The sequence below is a fragment of the Sminthopsis crassicaudata genome, chromosome 2 (assembly GCF_048593235.1).
Source record: "Sminthopsis crassicaudata isolate SCR6 chromosome 2, ASM4859323v1, whole genome shotgun sequence".
Taxonomy (NCBI): domain Eukaryota; kingdom Metazoa; phylum Chordata; class Mammalia; order Dasyuromorphia; family Dasyuridae; genus Sminthopsis; species Sminthopsis crassicaudata.
Window position 1 is genome coordinate 326,551,700 of NC_133618.1, and position 23,250 is coordinate 326,574,949.

Consider the following 23,250-nt stretch of genomic DNA (forward strand, 5'->3'; position numbering starts at 1 on the left):
ACAGATAGATACTGTTCAGAATCAAATATATAATGAAGAGTTTATTAAATTTGTTTTTACAAAACTACATAAAAACGTAAGCTATGAAGGCTATCTTTTTTTCTTTCATCATGTGATATAAATGGTAGCACTATTAATAGAACAGATATTTTTTTCTTAGATATATTTGTTTCCAGCATACAGCATTCCGTCTGCCATATCCATTTGTGCCCCAAGCCTAGAGTGCCTACTCTCCTCACTTCTTAACTCCTTTTAGACCTCAAATCAAGTACCGTCTTGTACATGAAGCCTTTCCTGTTTCCCCTATCTTTCGTGCTTCCCCTATCCTTTGTATTTACTTATTTTTCCCTCCATAGATTATATACTTCTTGAAGACAGGGATTAATTTTTTTCTTAGTGTAACACTAATGTCTAGCATAATATCTGGTGTATTGCAAATGCTTAATAAAATACTTGTTGAGTTGTTGGAGAACCATTTAGAAATAATTCATTATGTATTTCTGTTCTGCTAGTTTTTATGTAATTGCCTATATAGCTTTAGTATATTGGATCAATCCCTTGTAGGGAAGAAGTGTTAGCAAATTTGTTAATTATCCTTGGGCCAAGCTTAATCCCTATTAATCCCTGTTCTTTGAACAGACATGCATGTGACTGTTTGATATTTGGCTTCCTGGTTTTAAGGGAAATCCAACCATAATTTCATTTATTAGTGACCTTCAACCAAAAAATATTTTCTTATTTTAACAATACTTTTTGAAATAAAATTATCAACAGAAGAGTCAAAGGGCCTGGATTTTAATCCTACTTCTAACACTGTTTGCATGAATTTGCATAAGCTAGCCTCCCTGGATCTCAGTTTTCTTCTATGTAAAATGAGTGTTGGACTGGATGGCTTCTGAAAACCTTTCCATCTCTATGATTTTATGAACTTTCCCTATTTACATATTAATCTCCAGAGCTATATATATACACACACACACACAGAGAGAGCTATTATATATATATATATATACTTACATGCTAATATAGATGATGAGGTTAGGTATCCATTTTAAATGCAAAATTTTATTCTATCTGTATTTCTGTAGGGGCTTTACTACCTATCATCCTGATATTAATTTAGTTAGGTTGTTCTTTAAATTGCTAGAGATTGCATAATTCTAATATTAAGTCTTTTAATCTTCTTTGCAGCTATGTCAACTTATCTTTTAGTTATTAAAACTGAACTTCCTGGTGCAATTTCACAGTTTCTAACTGATGACTGTAGCAGGTAAGGAAAAAAGATTTCATTTTCAAATGTACTTTATTTTGATATTGTAATGAAATCATAATTTCATTGGTATAGATACTCCTACTGATACACAACTTCTCCATTCCTTCACATTCTATGCTATTGTTATGTATATTTTTACATATTTTATTTTATTTACATATATTTTTACATATTTTACTCCAGTGTATTGTGTCTAGTAAGTGTCAGGTCTTCTGTTAAAATACTTAATTTTTGCTATATGAATTTACACAAAACTTCAATTCTTAAATAAGAATGATGAATACTTCTTTCCTTGACAATCAACTCATTAGAACCCTAAAATATTAAGAAAGAATAGGCCTTGAGAAAGCATTTTAACTGTAAATTGTTGTCAGGTTATCACTTTAAAAAATTATAATACAGAATCTATCAGTCTTTCAAATTTATATATTTGGTGATATTATTTCAGTATGTGAACTTTTGGCCAACTTTTTCAAATTTGGTTTATGGTTTGTACTTTTAAAAAAAATAAAGTTATGCTTAACCATCTTTAGATATGTAGCCATGTATAACACTGTGTACACTTAAAATCAGTATCAAAACCATTGCAAGAAAATGTGCTTGACATAACTAAACTAAAACATTCCAACTTGAACTTTGCAGTAACTTGTTTTCATTATTATATGTTACCAACATTGACAACATTTTAGTTTTCACCATAGCTATGTTATAGCTATCATTTTAAGCTGTTTTCAAAAGTTTTAAATTTACTTCAAAATCTTTCTTTTAGACTTACTTTTGTATCTTAATACATATTGCCTTATGTGTGTCTTACTTTAAGACAAAATTTTAATGTGATATTCATTGCTTTATGGAAAATAAAGATAGTTCTTTTGAAATCCTGGTACTATTTATGTCATTTATTGTTCTCTTATAGTTTCAAATGTCAGGAATAAAGCAGACAGACTTTATAAAATAATGTACCTAGATTTGTACTTATATGTTTTAGAGCTCTATAGCCAATTTGAATCTGACGTGTTATTTTAAAGTATGCTTATTTTAAAAATATTCTCATATTGGTCCTTATTAATGTAAGGTTCAATATTTTAGATTTTAAGATTTTAAATTTATTATTTAATAATATATGCCTACTTGGAAGGATTCTTTAAAATATAAAAATAAACTACGCAAACTTCAAAATACTATGAGTCAAATTTAGTTGCTTGAATTTAACCATACATCCATAATACTTTTTTCTCCTAAATACAGTTATATGCCAACATTTTTCTGCTAATCCAGTATGTCTGTTTACTTTCTTTTATAGATTTAGCTTACCTTAAATTAGTTAGTGGTGTTTCATATTATTTTCTAAGTCATTTGTGAAAATTAATGTACTTGTGTTTTCACAGAATATTTTTGTTTTAATATTTTTACAAAAACAGCATAAACTATAAAACTATATACATTTAAAATACTCAATTTTGAAAGTTAAATCTTCAAGTCAAATAGCTTGTCATTTGATATTAACTTCTGTTATCATCTGCATTTTTAATGGAATGATTTCAGTGTTTTTAAAAGTATTCTGTTAAAATATTGTAACTTGGGAGCTCTCTGTTAACATTTAATGATCCTGTCAGGAGGATATGATTGACACAATTAAGTTGTCTTGTATTTGAGTTACATAATTGATATGGGATGCAAGTAAGATGCTAATTCAGAACATGTGATACTCTTGTCCTATTCCATTTGGGAATGATATTAAAGCAACTCCTCATAAATAAATCTGGTTTTCATTTAAAAGAAAAAAAGAACATCTGTGTGGCACAGTATTTGCAATACAGCAAAGGATTTATTTTCTGTATTTCATACTTGGAACATTTTTATTATATAAGATTTTTAAAGTTTTCTAGAAAGTATAAAGTTTTTTTCTAATTTTTTTGCCCCAGAACATTCAAATCACCGTATTTTTGGGAAATAAGCTTTATTTAACAACTTCCTTATATTTAGAAAAAATAATTTTAAGTATATTCTTCTAAAATTCATTTTATTTTGAAAGTGTTTGTAGTATAATGGAAAGAGCACTATCTCTAAATTCATAGCGCCTGGTCCAAATCTCAACCTTATGGTTATTTAGCTTGTATGATCTACAAGTCACTACGTCACACAACTTAAGACCCAGAATTTGGATCTCAGTTTCTTCATCTATAAAATGAGTAGGTTAGACTACATGACTTGTAAGTCTTTTTAGTTCTAGAACTATACTACTTTTTGTGGTTTGACATAGTGGGAAAGAGAACTACCTGAGTTAGGAAGACATGGGTTCATCCTCATTTATTGCCCAAATTATTTAAACTCTCAGTTCCCCCAGGCAATTTTCCAAGACCATAAAAGGCAGAGTAATTGTCAATCTGCATTATTAAATGGAACTTCTTATTGGTATTTCCCCATACCATGGAAAGTTCAAGTACAAAACAAACAAATTATTCTTTAAAAAAATTTTTTTAAAAAATAAACTAATAAGACATTTTGGGAGCTGCAGTTATTTTCTCTACATTTTCCCTTTTCTGTTTCTTCTGTTTCTTTAAAAATGACATTCATTGCTTAACACAATTCATTTGACTGTATCATGGGCATGAAATTTAAACTACGTATCTCTGGAAAATTATTGCCTCTTTTCCTTTAATTATAAAGAAGAGTTCATAATATTTATGAACCTCTTTGTGATCATTTCTTGATAAAGGTAATAAATGATTGATAAACAAAAATAAGACATTGAATTAATATGACTTAATTTTCTCTTAGAGATTCATTATTTGTTATACAAATCAATCCTTGTAGCACTCCTTTGAATTTTGATACACTGATCAAAGGGAAATAAAACAGTGAATTAAAAGACAATAAAAGTCTTTTTTTTACTCTTTTTTTTTTTTTAATTATAGCCTTTTATATACAAAACATATGCATGGATAATTTTTCAACATTGATCTTTGCAAAAACTTCTGTTTCAACTTTTCCCCTCCTTCCCTCCCACCCCTTCCCCTAAATGGCAGGTAGTCCCATACATGTTAAATATGTTAAAGTATATGTTAAATGCAATATATGTATACATATTTATAGTTATCTTGTTGTACAAGAAAGATTGAATTTAGAAAGAAGGTAAAAATAACCTGAGGAAAAAAAACAAAAATGCAAGCAAATAATAACAGAAAGAGTGAAAATGTTATGTTGTGGTCCATACTCATTTCCCAGTGTTCTTTTTCTGGGCGTAGCTGGTTCTGTTCATTACAGATCAATTGGAACTGATTTTGGATCCTCTCATTGTTAAAGATAGTCAGTTCCATCAGAATTGATCCTCATATACTATTGTTGAAATGTAATGATCTCTTGGTTCTGCTCATTTCACTTAGTATTAGTTCATGGAAGTGTCTCCAGGCTTCTCTGGGTATTCATCCTATTGGTCACTTCTTATATAATAATAATACTCCATAATATTCACATGCCACAATTCATTCAGTCATTCTCCAATTGGTGGACATCCATTCAATTTCCAGTTTCTTGATAATATGAAAAGGACTACCACACACATTTTTTGCACATGTGGGTCCTTTCCCTTCTTTAATATCTCTTTGGGATATAAGCCCAGTAGTAACACTGCTGGATCAAAGGGTATGCACATTTTGACACCTTTTGAGTATAGTACCAAATTGCTCTCCAGAATGGTGGGATCTGTTCACAACTCCACCAGCAATGCATCAGTGTCCCAGTTTTCCCACATTCCCCCCCAACATTTGTCATTATCTTTTCCTGTCATCTTAGCCAATCTGACAGGTGGTAGTGGTATCTCAGAGTTGTCTTAATTTGCATTTCTTTGATCAACAGTGATTTGGAACTCCCTTTCATATGAGTAGAAATAGTTTCAATTTCTTCATCTGAAAATTGTTCCTATTCTTTGACCATTTATCACTTGGAGAATGGCTTGATTTCTTCTAAATTAGAATTAGTTCTCAATATATTTTGGAGATGAGGCCTTTATCAGAACCTTTAGCTGTAAAAATGTTTTCCCAGTTTAGACAATAAAGTCTAAAATGAATGGTTTTAGAAAAGTTATCTTTTTCATTAGTAAATTGAGGTCAATAATAGGCTCATATTAAAATTAAAAAGGATAGGCCATCTCTTAATCCATAATTTAGTACTTGAGGCAGTTACTGTGTGATCTTTTTTTGAGCATAAAAGAAGAGGGGAAAAGAAACAAGCACTTATTAATAAGTGCTAAGTACTTTACAAGTATTATCCATCTAAGAAGAAAAGTAGCTCTTGTTAAAGATTTCAGAAATGACTGCTTAATATTTTAAAAGGAAAAAACTTTCAAGCCTGTTGTATATAGCTTTCCTGTACCTTACACCTTTCTGACAAGGTGAACATGGAAATTGTTTTTGTGCCCTTGAGGGCCTTTTTCTCTTAGCACTGGATCCTGTATTGGTAACAAGGTCTTCTGTTGAGTCCCAGAAGAAGGTAGATATTTTGGGCCTTAATGAAAAAAGAGAAAGATTATGAGAAAAATTGAAATTTATTGTTACCTTTCATGTTAAAATGTTTCACTTTTTAAAGATATATCATTGTATGCATTCCTTCTCACAAGAATGTTAAAAAAGAAGTTTAGGCTCTATAATTGAGCTTCATGTAAATACAATGAAACCTACGATGTCAGGTCCACTAGAACTAAAAATATTTGGATTTCCAATAATTCAGACATATAACAGGAGCTTAATAAATACCTCTTGACTGATTGCTTTTTTTTAGAGATGTAAATATACAGTTTATAGAGATGTGTTTGTGCATTTTGATTCTCCAAGCTGCTGGTGGCATAGTGGTTTAAGGAAAAGCCATTTGTGACTATAACATGTTAATAGCTGAATTTGACTTAGGAGAAGTTTCTTAGAATTTCTAAAGAATAGTAGTTTTTCTTGATCCTAGTTTAGAAGAAATTTTGCATCCTAAGATGACTCCAAATTTATAAAGACAGGGATCAATCATATCTTTTTTTTTTCCTATATTCAGAATGAAGTAAATGATATTTTTTTTCTTCTTTCACAGTTTTTAGTTCTTTTTGTAAATGCCCAATTTCGTTTTTAAATGAGTTATTTTGCTCTATTGAATTTTTTTCCATTTCCCTAATTTTTTTTTTTGAGAATTATTTTCTTTTTCCAATTCAGAAATTCTATTTTCTTGAGACTTTTTTATCTTTTCCAATTCAGAAATCCTACTTTCCTGTGTTTTTTTTAACCTTTTCTAATTCACTAATTTTGTTTCCCTGCATCTCCTGTGAATTCTTTATTTTTTCCAACTCCAATTTCAGGACATTGTTATTCTCTATCATAACTTCTCTTTCCTTTCCCCATTTTTCTTCGATCTCCCTCAATTTTTTAAGAGCTTCTTCTAGGAGAGAGTTATGTGATGGGGGGCAGGAATAGTTCCCCTTTAGGTTGTTATCTTCTGAATCTTTGCTGTTAACTTCCTCGGGGTTGGATACCCGCTCTTTCTCTGTATAGAAGGAATCTATAGTTTTTCTAGCTTTTTTGCTCATACTTAAAAAAAATCTTTTGGGGTCTGTCCCTGGGGTAGGAAATTATTTACTTCTTTACCAGCTTCCTCCCAGACCGGATGGATGCAGCGGCCCCTGCACCGGAGCTAGGAGAGAGCTCTGGGAGAGAGTTCCCCACCCCCTCCCTGGAAGTGCCTCAGAGGTGATTAGCACTACTGTGCTTCCAGGGCGTAGAATAGTGAAGACAGCAGGAAGCCCAGCCTATGTGTCCGGGTAGGGAGTGGGTGTCTGCAGCAGGTGACGTGAGAAGCCCCTGCGCTCAAACTGGAAGTGTCTGCCAGAAACCGCGGTCCCTAGTTCAAAGGTTCCGCTTCTCTGGGACTTCCTGGAGCTGAGTTCCACTCCCTCCAGCTAAGCTAGGCAGTGTGTGTTGCCTTGGGCCGTATCCACCCACTTGTCAGTCTCTTAACTATTCTCAGGAGGGAGCTGAGGCCACACCCCCTGGTGCCGATTCTCTGCTGAGTCACCCCCAGGGTGGGGGGGGGGGGGGGAATCTAATCTGAGTTTTAAAATATTTTGGCTTTCTCTTCTGAACTGCTAAATAATTAGCAGAGAAGAGCTAACAGCCTGTGCCAGATTCCTTTACCTCAGTGGCTTCTCTGATCCCAGAGCCCTTCCCAGCGCAATGGGCGCAGTGTGCCCCTACCCCACCGTCTGTGCTGGTCTTTCTTATTCCTCCCCTGAGAACTGACCTTTCCTGTTGAAACTCCAGATTCTCTTCAGCTGGTAAGTCGTGCTTCCAGTCCTTGTGGTATCTATCAGTCCTGAGCTAATTCTGAGACTTAATTTATCTAATTGGTTGTGAGGGAGTGAGGACGTTCACTGAGTCGTGTGTTTCTTCTCCGCCATCTTGGCTCCGCCCTCCCACATTGAAGTAAATGATATTTGAAAGAATAATCTCTTTTGAGGATGGCTAGTGCTTTAATTTTATTTCATTACTAATACTTAAATCAAGCTGTGATCACCCTGATTTGGAAATTCTTTGAAAATTCTTAATTTCTTTCTAGTGATACAGATTGAAAGCTTTTCGTGCTTATTCATCCTATGCAAATCTTGTCAGTATCTTTCAATACTATTCAACTTGTAGGAGGCCTAACTTTCTCTTAACTTTGTTTGAGACCAATATTGCATTTGTCTGTTCACCTGGGTCATCCTTCACTCTCACCAATCAGTCCTTCTTTTCTTCTGTAAATACAATTTCTTCATAGTATCCTTTTCTCTCATTTTTCTCTGAAATTTCCTCAGTTATATATTGTAACCTATTTGTATCTTCCACACACTTTTCTTTTTTATAGCTTTCAAGGCATATTGATGATATTGATGAATAAGAAGTATCTTCTTGAAAAAGAACCAATAAAGTGGCTTTTTTTTTTCTCTACTAAGTCAATTATTTAAACAAAATCAACAAATAATAAGTGCTGGGGGATTTTATAATCTATACCATTAAATCAATTGTGAAGTAATAAAGATGTGGTCCATTATAGAATGTCACTTATAAAAACCTGGTTGTTCCCAATTGATATCCTCATCAAAGAATCCATCTATTTCTGTGTAGATGATTCTTATAGAGATATACTAGGATAGTAAGTAGGCATATTGGTTGATGGTCACAGATGTTCCCCAACACATATTATTTTCTATAGTAATAAATGAGATTTTTTGTCATACTTTTGATTTCTTTCTCTCCTCATATCTTTTATAATGATCCCTCAACACTCTCAAAGTTGTATTGTCTTCAACTCGTATCTCTTCTACAATATTCTTGATCTCATCTGGATACTTTTCTCATTTTTATCCTCTTTAATGACATTTCGGTCTCCCCTATATTCTCATCTCAAGATTGCAATGTTAAGGCCTTACCAAGCAGGGTTGTAGTGAGGCTCAAATGAAAATAATAGATGTAAAGCACTTTACAAACCTTATAACTATATAAATGACAGTTGTTGTTATTATTAGTCTACAGTCACCAGGTCTTCTTCTGATGATGACTTTTCCCCTTGAGATTTCTACTGTACTGAAAAGCCCAGGCAGTGTTGATAAATCAATATAAAGATGTGCTGGTAAATGTTTAACAACCAAAGATCTCTTTAAAAATAAAAAAAGAAAAGAAAAGAAAGAAAGAAAAGAAAAAGAAAAAAAGAAAGAAAAAATATATGTACTTTCAAGTTTAATTTGCATACATCTTTAAATCTAGCCCATCAACAGAATAATAAATCAAGTTCCTGATTTCTAAAAGACAAATGCCCACATTGACCTTTTAACAATTGGCCCTTAGACCTGGCTCCAGCATACTTCAGAGTTCTGATATAGTGGTTCCACTCCTTGTGGGGGAAAAGAGAATGTTGAATTTTATTTCAGGTTTTTCATTCATCTACTCTCATTCTTAAATGTTCTTAGGATGCTTTGCTTAGTAAGATATCTTGCCAAGTTTTTTCTAAAGATTTAAAAAATTAGTTCATATTATAACTTGGTGTTGCCTTTGACAGCTCTCTCTATATATTGGCAAGTAAATAAGATGTTTACTGACAAAAGTACTTTCTGGGCTTGTTTTTAAGTTTCTGTCAAGATAATTGATTTATATTGGTTACATATCTGCTTAAAATTGTTATTTCTTTTATCAACTTCTCATTTTTAATTGTAAATTGATTATTTAATTTGGTCAGCTTTTATTTTTTCAATAAACATCGTTTTCAATATCCTAACAATTTTTATTTATTTATTTATTTATTTTTGCTAATTATGATTTTAGCACGGGCAAGCTGATGATGACTGAATATACCCAAACAACCTATTCAGGAGTTGATTCAATAATAATCAATAATAAGTTTGTTCCTGTTAATCCATTTTGATTCATTTAACTTTTGTAGTGCTATTTGATGCTTTCCATGTCAAATACTTACCAGTTTTTTGGGTTGTTCTTGTTTTTGTTTTTGGAAAAAAAAGTTTTTATGATATATAGGTGTGAGACTTCAGTATAATCTACAAGGCTTTGGGGGATTAGTCTATGAAGTTGAACATTTTCCATTTATCTCCCTATCCTCACCTTTTCCCAGCTTTGTATCAAGTAAACAAGCACTAGAATGAATGTTGATTTAATTTGGAAAGTCAGCACTTTGTTCATAGAATTTATGTATCTCTTTATAAGCAAATTATTGAGGTACATAAGCTGCAAATTATTTTCACTTTGAAAATATTTATCATTATGTTGAAAACTATCTATATATATTTGGGGAAAATGAAATATTATTGGTAAAAAAAAAAAAAGAAAATATTTATCTGCTATCTCATGAAATAATTTCTTGTTACTTCTGGATTATGATAAATCCTATTTCACTAACTTTTCTCTGTATCTCGAGTCCTTTTGACCCATCCATTAAGTTGCAACTTACAAGTAGTTTTGTTACAGCAAGAATGTCGAGTGATATGATTGAGACCTCTTAGATCCATATCCAGTCATTGGTCACTGGATAAGGATCTTGCATTTAGAATATCAATACTCAAAGTTTATGGATAATTTAAACAGGGTTTAAACTGTTATTCTTAGCACTTTTGACCCCTTGTCCTAGTGTTGTCATCGTAATTATAGAAGCTTATAGGGATTTTTCTTAGTTTTATAAGTTGCCATGGCCAAAAAAAGGTCATCATCAAATGGTAATAAGCCTTTCTGCACTTTGCTCTGTTGGTCCTTGGAAAATAGATTCAGGCTGTAGGAAGAATCATGTTCTCCATCTTTCTAGCAAGATTGAATCTGCTGGAGCTTTTAAGGAACAGGGTCACATTCTGATGCTTTTCTGAATAAGAAAGTAAGGCCATTTTGTAAAAGTTTATTTTTCCATTGGATGGTTATATAAAAATAATATTTTTTTTTTCCTGTTTGGGACCCTTGCTTAAAATAAAAAATACATTTGTTTTCCAACAGATCATGGTATCTTGATGGAAGAATACTGTTGATAATTATATGTGTCTGCATTGTTTTTCCCCTTACACTTCTTCCTAAGTTAGGTAAGTCATTTTAGAATTGAAGATATTATTATTTAACCAATATAATAATTAATTACCAATGGACTTAATTTTCACTGGAATAGATATTTTTATCTGGGGAAAGGAGGAGGGAGGAGGCTTTTTAATTTGAATTTATTGTAAATTATTCTGCCTGCAATCCTGCCTAGTTACTCTCTTACTTGGGTTGCAATCTGCCATACTAAAATAAAATCTTTACAGTGGAACATTAAAGAGCAGCCTTTCCTTATAGTGTGCCATTAGTGGTAAGCCAGTTCCAATTCTACCCTACAAAACTACATAAATGATCTGTGACAGGCAGTTGGAATGTTGTTATTCTGAGCTCTAAGTTCCAGATACCAAGCAGCTATAATAGAAAACATGCCCGTGACATGTAGCTTTAGCTGTACATTGGGATCACTTTCCTTATAAATTGCTTTTTATTTTACTGTTATTTTACAGGCTTTCTTGGCTACACAAGTAGTTTATCATTTTTCTTTAAGGCGTTCTTTGCTCTTGTGGTAAGTTTAAAACATCAGAGGATTGCTTATCTTCCCTTTCTAAAATTGGTCTTACTCTTGCTTTTTATGTAATTCTGTCATGTTGAGTGTGCATACCAGGATGTTTCCTTATTAATCCACAAATCACTTTTTTCTGTATCCGTTTTTATTTTTCCTTAAATCAGATAGTAAGTTTTGTTTTTTCTTACTTTAAACAGGAGTGCAAATCTTGTATTGGGTCACAAGAAATACATCTAATTGCCTAAATTTCTTCTTTTTCAAATATTCTCAAAAACCTCATCCAAAGAGAAGATGTGTGGGAAGATTAAAATAGTTGTCTATAACACTGTGGTGAACAGGACATGAACTGTAAAATTAATTTGGCACAGGTCAAAATAATACTGTGTGATCAGTGAAACCAGACCTTAGGAACACTGACCACATCATTTAACTATGGAACTGGAATTTCTAAATTTTTCTGCACAAGTTTGGGTTATTTCTGGCATATATATATATATACACACATAGGTAGTTGGGGCATTTATCCTTTGAGTTAGTAAATAAAATTTTGTTGTGTTCTCTCTACTACAAAGAAATGAAAAAAAAATTTTTTTATTTCTAAAATACAGTTTTTCTTAGAGTTTTTTAACTTTTAGAGGTGCTAAAAAAGATGAATTAATTCTAACTAAACGTAAATCACTGATTTAAGAAAAACCTGAATGATTTAGCATGTTTAAAATGAATAAATAAAAAAGAAAACTTCTCTTGGGCAGCATAAATAGAGTTTAATATCTTAAAGATGTTATTACATGCAATTTAGAAAAATCCCCCCCCCCTTTTTTTTTTTCTTTTTTGGTATAGATATGTTTCATGACTAGTGTCCAAGTGTTAAGCTTAGTAGGAGTAAGTAGTTTGCAAGAAGATATGCATCTAAGTATGCTTTTCATAAGCTTGGCAATTTTTTTTTCTTTTTATATCTATGAAAATTCTGTTTTACAAATGGATAAAATGTTATTTCATAAAAAGTTTAAAAAAAAAAGAAAAGAAAATTGGAGAAAAGCCTGTCCTGAAGAATTGTCAAAATAGCCCAGAACATCTATAATTTATACCAGTCTGATCAGACCATTATTTTAGTGCTGAAATATTTAGGATAAAATAGTTTTGTTCCAAAATGGAAATAGAATCCCAGGTGCTAAATCACTGGATGCTTATGGTTTTGTCTTATTTCTTTTTTCCCAATTTGAAGATTCCTATAAAACAGTTTTACATTTTATCATTTACATGGTGCTTTTGCATATTGTTCCATTTTCCCTCTGTGCCCCTTTAAGTTATCTGTATGACCTGAGTCAATTCACTTAATATCTCTGGGCTCAGTTTGTCATTTAGAGCAAGATGGGGTTGGACTGGAAGATCTAAGGTTCTCCCAGCTCTATATCTGTTATCCTATAACCTGCAGGTAAAATTAATAAATACCAGTCTTTACAGTGAAGAGATATGTTGGTAATGCCTTTATCCTAATATGATTATTAGGTTCAGAGTACTTCTATTTATGTAGGCAGAACCCAGTGCATACAGATGTATGTGTATGGCTACTAAAGAATTAATTTGTATTGATGAAAAATCTTTAAGTTGGAAGTTAAATTAGTGTGATTTATTTTTCATAGTTAATAGTTTGAAACAGGTGAAAAATATTGATAAGATATGCCCACTATAGTTTGTGCAATATTAATTTCTGTCATGGCAGATAGGCTCTAATTTGGTCCAGATTTCTAACTGTAACAGTCATATGGAAGTAATACCCTTATTCTACATTTATAGTAATTTTAGAAACCATCTGTTCAGATTTTTGCTTGTGAGCAAAATTTTAATTTGGTTTACAATAGGACAATGAAAAATAATGTACATTAAAAAAAGATTTTATGTTCTTTATTTGACAAATTCATTTTAATATATTTAAACTTTTGGCTTTAAAATAAATGGTAGAGAGGAAAAAAAGGTTCTTTTCCAGAGGTTTTTTTGAAGGGATCAATATCTTTATGTTTTTATGTCAAAACTATATTTGAAATTATTTTAAAATCAGTGATATGATAAAATTAAACTTGCTAAGCCAAAACTATATTATAATGCAAATAAAAATCACTATCTTTACTGTGATTATTTCCCTTCTCTGATCTTTTTTTTAAATTGATTTTTATCTTTTTTTTTTTTTATCTGAACATTTATAAGATTAAGAAGATTAGTTTTACCATGTAATTGCCTCAAAATTCCAGTTTGTACCAATCATATAACTGGAAATTTAGCCCTAGATCTCATAGATTAGCATTCTTTTCAAATTTACAAGTTAGTGAATAACTTATTATTATAAACAACATTTAAATAACTGTACTAGAAGTAGGAAAAAAACTAGAAATATAATTTTTTAAAATCAGTCAATAAGTATTCATCTTCCTTCTATGTGCTCAACAATGAATTTAGGAGCCATGTGAATACAGAGATATAAAATTGATCTTTCTCTTAGAGCTTCAAAACAAGAGTAGTGCATATCAAACAATCCTAGAATGACAAACTCTTATAATTAAGTGGTAATGGATATAGTATAGACTGTAAGTTTATTTGTAGTTCAGAGGAAGGAAAGATCATTACATTACTTTGTAGGGTCAGTGGGAATTGAGCAGAAGCTGGAAGTTTGTATAGGATTTGCAAAGATGAAGGAAAGAAGAAGAGTATTTTAGTCAAGATAATAAATCACTGGGATTATTCCCAATTCTTTATCTTCTATCTCCCTGACTTTATCTTTTTATAACTTGACTAGGACTATTTTTCCCCCATTCTTTTTGCTTTATTTTTGTTTTGAAACTTCATAATACTGTAGCTTTCTCTTGCCTTGATTTTTCTATTCCTAATTTATTTTTTCTCTGAGTCAGTGGACAATTTTTTTTGATCATGCATCCTTTTCATTAAAAATTTTTGAGCACGCACTTCCAGTATGTATTTATTTACTTGATAATAAATTATATCCTGTTTGCTACACACGTAATTATATACATTACAGAGTTTACTTAAAATAGAAATTTTAAAAGGATGAGATAAAAATGAAACAACATTTGATGCTGGAATATATAGGGAGCCATTGGAATTTGAAGAGGGTACTGCCTTTGTACCTCTGAGCTTTAGGAAAGTCACCTTGGTAGTTGTATGGAGGATGAATTTAAGAAAAGAGAGATGAGTCAGAGAACCAATTAGGAAGGAGGCTATTGCAGTAATTCAAATGAGAGGTCACAAAGGCCCGAACTATAGTAATAGCTGTCAGTAGAGAAAAATAGACAGATGGGAGAGACATAAAGGTAAACATGAAAGATTTAGAAACTGATTGGATTTGTGGAATGAAGAGAATGAGAAAATTTAAGATGCTACTAAAGTTATAAACTTGGATGGCTAGAAGGGCAATGGCGTACTTGACTCCAAAAAGAAAGTTAGAAAGAAGGGTAGGTTTGGGATAAAGGTAATACCCATGTATGCTTGCTCATCTTATGCAACTCAGTGTATAACAGCCAAAATAAAAAGATGGGGAGCCTGGGTTTTACTCACTGCTCCTTGCCTCAAGTGCAGAGCCTTTAACAATAGTATCGACCAAAATCAGAAGCAATCTGGTAGGCAGGAGGTATACATTCTGGGGAGGTGAGTGATAATGAATTTTCCTGACAGCACTTGCTTAGCTGTTAATGGGTATCCAGTCAACAGTGGCCAAGTTATAAATGCCATAAAAGGGTCTCGCCTTGCCCAAGAAAGTAGCTTGCATAGATGGAGTAAGAGTATTGCAGGATAAAAGTAAGTGTGACATCCTTATTTTGTGAATTCATCTAGTTCTTTTGTCCAACACCCACAACTAACCATCTTAATCTATTTTAAGTAGTTATAATTAAGACCATACAATCACTGCTTTTTTTTCCTTTTTATAACTTACATATTGCAAAATTAAAGCAACTTTTTCATATCACTCACATTTCTTATTTTCTACTTTGTTCTATCAGATCTAAGGATGCCTCTTCATTGATTCATTTTATTCCTGAGGAAGTTAAGTGGGTTTTGCGTGATACTTGTTTTAGCATTACATTAATCTTTGGTTGGATAGATAAAAATTATTATCAGATAGGAATGTTATTATTTATTTATTGCTATTCTGCAAAGCACAGAGCTCTTTCTTTTTAATTCCTTGGCCTTTTGTACACTGGATAGCAGCCTGGATCAGCTATTTACAGATTAAATAGATTCCTCCAAATCCAAGGATTACAGTGGTTGACCAGAATTATAGGGCAAGAACAAGGTTACTAGAATAAAAAGTTTAGTTATAAAAAATTTTCATCAGAGCTTTTTGAGAAAGATTTTCTTTCCCTTTGAGTTTCTTTTTGTATTTCTTTTAAAAAATTTTTTCCTAACTGGTTTTGTATAGATCATTCAGAATGTTTCAGAGACATGGTCCCTTTGGTTTTCAATTTTCCTATCTTAGGTTTTAATGTTTCTAAGACAATGAAAATAGCCTATGTTTATATCTACGTGAACCAAGAAAGCAGAAACAGTGTTCACACTTCCCTTATCTTATGATCTTATGCTCCTGTCCCAGACAACTGTTTCCACATTCAATCACCAGACATTTCTGAAGTACCCACTGACCAAAAAGGGTTTGGAAGCAGAACATCAGCTTCATCACTCTCATTAAAGACCTTCTCATCTACATGCTTTTCGTATTTCAATCTATAAAATTTAATCTATCTGCCAAGGTTTCCTTTAATAATTCTTCATTTATCTTAGAGCAAACATTCTAATGTGGGAATCCATGAGCTTGGATCGGAAAACAATTAGATTCTTATTTTCACCAACCTCTAGCTAAAATTTAGCATTTCTTTCAGTTATTTAAAATCACTATTCTAAGAAAGAATCAAGAGGTTTTACCAGATTGCCAAAGAAGTTTGTGACACAAAAAAGGTTGAGAAGCCTGTTTAGAGGTAAAAAACAATTACAAATTCCCTGACTCCAAGGTAATAATATCCCTATTCTGTTATGCTGCTCTCTTAGTTTCATTAAACACTTCACATCTCTGTAAGTTAGGCCTTAAGATTGAGTTTTCTCAGAAGCAATGAAAGAATTTTGTCTCTGGGAGTAGTAAAGAGAATTACCAAACTTAGCTGTGACCATATAGATAGTTTCCCATACATTATGAATTGTCTAAGGCCTTATCAGATATGGAGTACTTCATGTGGAGAGACAGCCATAACTTGGGCTCATGAGTTAAATGGAGAGAACATTCATTAACTATAATTGTCTAATTTAATTTAGAGGGAAATAAGGCCAGATAGAATCTCCCTTAAGAAAAGAGATTGGCTTACCACTGCTTTGTTCTCTTTCAAGTAATCTGTTCATCATGAAATTTTATAAGTACAATCTAGGTACTTTTCTTTCACTTTACAGGTTATAGTGAAAAAATGGTCCATCCCTTGTCCACTGACACTAAGTCATAAAGAGGAATTCTTCCAGGTAATGATCTAGTTGTTTTTTGAAGATTTGTAATAATCCGTATTTTAATCTGACAAGAAAGGTCATGCTAATAATTTTTTTAATTATAGAAAAAGCCACAACTACAAACAAAAAACAAAAACACAACCTTATTCAAGAACTGAGCAGTAATTATGGTAGTATCTTGGTTGTGTGAAGATTAAGTGAACTAAACATATCTAAAACTCCAGTAGACATAAATAGGGATTACTTTGAATTACCATTTTACTAAGTGGCTAACTTTTGTTTTCTTATTTTTCTTTCCCTATGTTCTTTCACAGATTTCAAATATCACAGAAGATTGTAAACCAGAGTTTTTTCACATCTCCAAAGAGGTAAATTGTTAACAGACTTTTCTGATTTAATTTTCACATTTTAACTATAATAGGTTTGTATAGCATTTGTTTTTAAGATGTTTATATTTATTAGTTGTTTTTCATAGGAAATTAATATATTTTCATAGGAATTCATAGGAAATTCATAGAAATTCATAGGAAATTAAATAGGAAAATAAGTATAGATTTGCCTGACAAAATCAAATTTTTAAGCATAGGCCCATCATAAAATAGGCACTTTTTGTGTCAAACATATTATCAAATTGTTTGGTCTTTCCAGTGAATCTTTCTGACAATACAGGCACTTACAGTGCCATGGATTTGTAAAACTAACCAATCTATTACACCAAAAATTTCTCCTTTAAGTAAAAATTGTGTCTATAACAAAATTCAGCCTAAACAGTAGACCGTTGACTTAATATAAACAGTAGGGACTTCCGGTAGACATTCAAAACTTTAAAGCTTGCTGTTTTCTGAATTTAGAATTAAATGATAAAGTTGGGATCCATAGTCCAATCCTTACTCTGTGGACTTGAACATGTTTCATGTGCTAGCCTTAAAGGACTAAGAATTCAAAAAGGGTGAACTTAGGTAACCTACCAGTCCCTAGGACATTCTCCCTTCTTTTTCCAAATCCTGCTTTTATACTGGGGAGTAACCCTAACCCTCAAGTTCCTCAGTTTCCTTAGTCTCATGACCTATTTCTCTTTTCTACTTTACTTTATTCAGTAAAGGTCATAGCCTTAAGCTCACTGTCTTTCACATGTGTTAAACTTCCATAATTAGGTCTGTGCAATTCTTTTATCTAGTCTTTCCATCTTTCCCTAATTCTTTTCTTTGTCCTCATTGTGACTTCCATTCTTCCCACCCTTCAATACTTTCCCAGACTATCACCCCTGTTCTCAGCTTCACTTTTTTCCCCTTTCTTAGTCTTGATCCTTTAGTTAACCAGTTTAAATCTACATTATTATTTATCCTTATAGACTCTTCGTCTTTGTCTTATCACTGCTTATGCCTTGCTAAATCCTAACTAGTCACTTTGCTGTCCCAACCTGACACCATGCCTTGGAAGACATAACCTTTTAATTTCTTGAACTCTTTCCCTAGAGACCCAAATAAATATCTTGATTGAAGAATACTTCGGGAGGAATCCACTCAGACCTTGCCTCTTTTTCCCATTTCTTATTCTGTGTGACCTTACTGTAACCATTAACAATTAATCACCCTCTTTTCCTTGAAACCTTCTCTCTTAATTTTCCTCCTACCTCTCAGATCATGCCTTAGTTTTTCTTTGCTGGAATGAGGATCCAGGTCACGTTCTCTAATCGTAGGCGTCCCATGGAGCTCTGTCCTGGCCCTCATTTTCCTTCATTTGATGATTTCATCATTTTCTTTGGATTTAATCATCATCTCTATGTTGATGATTCTCAAACCTATTCATCTCCATAATCTCCTTCCTGACCTTCAGTTTTGAATGCCCAACTGCTTTTCAAACATCTTGAACTCAACATCTAGTAGATATCTTAAACTGAAAGTATCCAAAACTAACCTTATTGTCCTTGCCCCTGAACTAACTTTCTCACATTCTCTCTCTCTCTCTCTCTCTCTCTCTCTCTCTCTCTCTCTCTCTCTCTCTCTCTCTCTCTCTCTCTCTCTCTCTCTCTCTCTCTCTCTCTCTTCTCTCTCTCTCTCTCTCTCTCTCTCTCTCTCTCTCTCTCTCTCTCTCTCTCTCTCTCTGTCTCTCGCTCTCTCTTTCTCACTTCAAACTTTTCTGTTACTATCAAGAATACCATCACTCTCCCAATCCCTGAGACTCACAACTGAGGTGTCATCCTCACCTCTTCATTATCTCTTACCCCCATATCCAGTCTGTTGCTAAAATCTGTTGATTTTTGCCTTTGAAACATCTTTTGAAACCTTCCCTTCTCTTTTTGGTCTATTACATAAGTGCAAATAAGGACTACTATGCGGTAGTTAGATATATTTGAAATTTGTGCTATTTGAAGTTATAATTATATAAAATATGGTCATTGGTTCCAACCCAGTGGAAATAATGCAGTGTGGATTTGAATAATGCTTCATAGTATTTGTTATTCACACTAATCACAAACTGGCTGTACCTCCAGAGACAAACTCTTCAGTTTGTCACTTAAAGCCCTTCCCACCCTGGCCCCAACCTATCTTTCCATCTTATTGTCTATTATCCTCCTCCACACTCACCACAGTCTAGTCAAACTGGCCTCATGGCATAGCCCTTCGTTTTCCACATTTATGCCTTTGTGCTGAGCTAGGAATGCACTTCCACCTCACTTCTGTCTTTCAGAATTCCTTCAAAAGGCATCTTCTACATGAAGGCTTTTCTTTGTGCATAATTATAGATATTCAATATGCTCTTCCCCAGCTAAACTGGGGACAGTGATTATTTTCACTTTTGTCTTTGTATAGCTAGCACCTGGCTTGTGGATTAATTGTTTTAATGGTTACATGTATTAACTAAGAAAACAATAGCTCATGGCAAGAGCAGTTTCCCATATGACATTAGGGTGAAATCAGCCAATGAATAAAACATTTTTTGTGGATTTTGAAAACTGACCATAACTGTTTAGAGGGAAGCTAAGAGGGAAGAAGGAGAATATATATACAGTGAGTCTCAAAAAATTGTAATATAAGAGCAGGAAATATAAATACATTCATAACTGCCTGTCACATCATGAAAATTATTTTCCTTTGGATAATATAGCTATTTAACAAAGAATATTGTTTGACAAGAATCCTTTCATTGGAAAATCTGAGTTGAATGTCAAATTTAGTGGTAGCTTTTTTAACAGGAAACTATTTAAGAATTTCATGTTTGTTGTGGGTTTTTTGTTTTTGTTTTTCAGAGTGCTTATGCCATTCCAACTATGGCATTTTCATTTCTCTGCCATACTTCAGTGTTGCCCATATACTGTGAGCTTCAAAGGTAATGTATACAAATCTTAGATGATCTTATGTAATCAAAATGTCTTTAGCATTTTGAGACTTTTCTAGGTCAATTCCTTCCTTCCCTCATAGTTTTCAGTAGTAGATTATGGAAGGTTTCTTGGAAAACAGTACAACAACAACAACAACAACAACAAAAAAAAATCGGTAGAATCTTCATGGATTCTCATATGATGTTTTTCCATTGCAATTTCTGATGTAATGTTGCCAAAGGACTCTGTTTTGTATGGCTGAGTAGCACTATGAGTTGGAGTCTGCATATTTTTCTCTGATCTCTTGTTCAGATCATGTCCAGCTTATGGTGCTTGTCTTGTTCAGTTTTGTGATTCTTATTTGGTTCTATTTTTGTCTTTTAGACCTTCCAAGAGTCGAATGCAGAATGTAACCAATACGGGGATTGCTTTAAGTTTTCTCGTTTATTTTTTATCAGCATTATTTGGATACCTCACTTTTTATGGTAAAGTATTTACAATTATATAAGCAAAAGATAAATGCAACTAATTTCTCCTGCATTATTACTTAGTGAATTTTATTGTGGACTTGGATTTTATGTCCATCCCTTGTTAGTAGATTTAACTCAGAAAACCACTTGAATAAAATTGAGTTATCCTAAAGATATGAAGGAATTGCTTTATTATCTTTTGAAAAGTCAAGAACCAGCTCTGTACATATTTCAGTGGTTTTCTGCTAGATAGCAAGAAACTTCAGATTACTGATACTTTTTAAAAGGCGTAAATTTATAATTTTATAATATATATATAATTTATAACTTTATAATTGTTGCCAAAAAAAAAAAAAAATCCTGTCCTTCCAGGCAAATGGAAACAACAAATGGAATGGGACATTTATAAGCTCTTTAAGATTAGGGATTGTTTTTTGACTCTTTTTTTATTCTCTTCACTTAAGACAGTGCCTGGCACATAGTCGGTGTTTAATGGATGTTTGCCGATTGATTATTATATGTCATAGTATGACAATAATAAGAATCATAGTTTATATAGTAGATTATAGTTAAAAAAACATGTATAATATCTCCTTTTATTTTCATTAAAGCTTTATGAGATAAGTAGTGTAAACTTATTTTCATTTTAAAGATGAAGAAATCAAAGCTGAGTAAGATTAAATGATTGGCTTATGGTCACTGAGGTGATAAGTTATGAAGTCAGCCCTGGAATTTAGGATTTTCTGGACTCTTGACTATAGTGCCTTTTCCATTGTAGTTGTATTAAGTGTGAGGGAGGAGGAGGATTAAAGAGGAAAACTATATGTATGTCCTAGAGTCCAAATGCCTTTCACTAAAGATTTCATTTTGAAGCAAATTCTTTGCTGTTTCTGGCCCACTTAGACTAAATTTGTAGATTTTTAAAAATTCTTTTTTAATGTCATGTCATCTAAAAGACTTTAATGCTTGTAAGTGACATGTTTCCCCTGGAGAGATTAGCCCGATTAGCAAATTTTTTTTTTTCCTTCTTGGATCTTCCTAAATCTCAACTCCTTGTCCACAATCACAAGTTTTTTGGAATACTCAAATGTCCTCATGTGGAGAAATGAAAATTTTAAGGAAAAGTCTATCCTAAAGAGGTTTTGGTTGTGGATACACAAACAAATTCCTTCCCTAAAGGCAGATAATGGAGATAGTAATGTGCAATTCAGAACAGATCTATTTTGTCATTTAATCATAATGCAAGAAAAAACTTTCATATCACCTTTCTGTCAAAATGATTACTGCAAATCTCATAATACAGAGTATACTTGAAGCAAAGAGCTTATTTAAGAATTTTGATCCACATGGTTATATATACACATTGACTAAATATTTGTATAAAGGAAAGAAACATAAAGATATACACACAGAGTTAAACATAGAGAATAGCTATAATATAGGGAGAATAGCATTTGAAACTATCAATTATACACCAGAGCCAAATTCCAAAAAAGGATATAGCAATAAAACCAAAAAAAAAAAAAAATTTTTTTTTTTGATCCATAGTCAAAGACTTCCAAATGTCAAACATCAAGTAACGAGTCCCATTTTATAAACTTTATCCTGTTTGGCAACCTGCTCTAATTATGACACAGTTTTAATTAGGGTAATATATACTTAGTAGAGGTCACTTTATGAAATTTGTCTAGATTTGTCTGGATGCATACAAGCTTATTTTACCATCTTAGTTACACGTGTTCTGGCTCAACTAAGAACACATAGCTAACCAAATAGCTCTGACAACAAATCTGAGAAGATGGAAGCTAGACTTGTAATGGTTTAAGTTTAAATTAGAATTGATTTCTCAGACTTCTGGTCATATCTCAGTTTATGTGAGACAGTATCTTCTATCCAAGCATTCAAAAGTTGATTTCATATCTGATTCAAATTGGGTTACAGAAAAAGCCTTCACTTATATTTGCTCAACGTTAATAATCTTGGTTTTTATGATAGAATATGTAATAAGAGTTTGATATTATCTATTAAAAAGGAGAAATCATCTTCCTCTGATAAACAAAACTATTGCCCAAATTACTATTTTAATCATTATTCTTTTTAAATAATTAGTAATTATTCTTTTTAATTTAATGCTACAGGTCTTAATAGCTATAGTTCAAAAAATGAAAATAGATTAGTCCTTCATATTTTCCTGTTCACTCTGATGAGACCTCATCTGTTTAATTCTTATTACTTCATTTTATAAAGAACATTTATAATCTGGAGAATATCCAAAGAACTGTGTGGTAAAAGGCCTCAAGATCATGTTGTATCTTAAATATTGGTGAAAAAAATGAAGGCTATTTAGCAGGAGTGGAAAGGCTTACAGAGACATGATATTCATTTTTAAGCATTTGATTAGACTTATTGTACTTGCTCCAGAGAGTTGTTAGCAATATCAGGCTTATTTTTAATGAAAAAGAAAAATTAGCAGTTAAAGAGTAATCAAAAAGTGCTGCCATAAGGATAAATCATGTTAGAGACTGAAGAAACTTCAAAGATTATCTGATCTATGGCTTCTTGAATTTTTTTCCACTAGCAACCCCTTT

The 23,250-nt window shown here is 32.3% G+C and overlaps 1 protein-coding gene across 3 annotated transcripts in view; it reads left to right on the plus strand.

Moving 5' to 3' along the window:
- Positions 1 to 23,250, plus strand: part of SLC38A6 (solute carrier family 38 member 6) — a 66,564-nt gene that overhangs the window by 32,560 nt on the left and 10,754 nt on the right. For all 3 annotated transcript variants that reach the window (XR_012486502.1, XM_074290299.1, XM_074290300.1), the window contains exons 6-12: positions 1,192 to 1,270; positions 10,774 to 10,856; positions 11,316 to 11,374; positions 16,820 to 16,885; positions 17,185 to 17,238; positions 20,121 to 20,200; positions 20,577 to 20,677. Coding sequence is in view for 2 of the 3 variants with exons in the window: in XM_074290299.1 (XP_074146400.1) it covers positions 1,192 to 1,270; positions 10,774 to 10,856; positions 11,316 to 11,374; positions 16,820 to 16,885; positions 17,185 to 17,238; positions 20,121 to 20,200; positions 20,577 to 20,677 (522 nt within the window). In the remaining variant the exon portion in view is untranslated. The remainder of the gene's footprint in view (positions 1 to 1,191; positions 1,271 to 10,773; positions 10,857 to 11,315; positions 11,375 to 16,819; positions 16,886 to 17,184; positions 17,239 to 20,120; positions 20,201 to 20,576; positions 20,678 to 23,250) is intronic.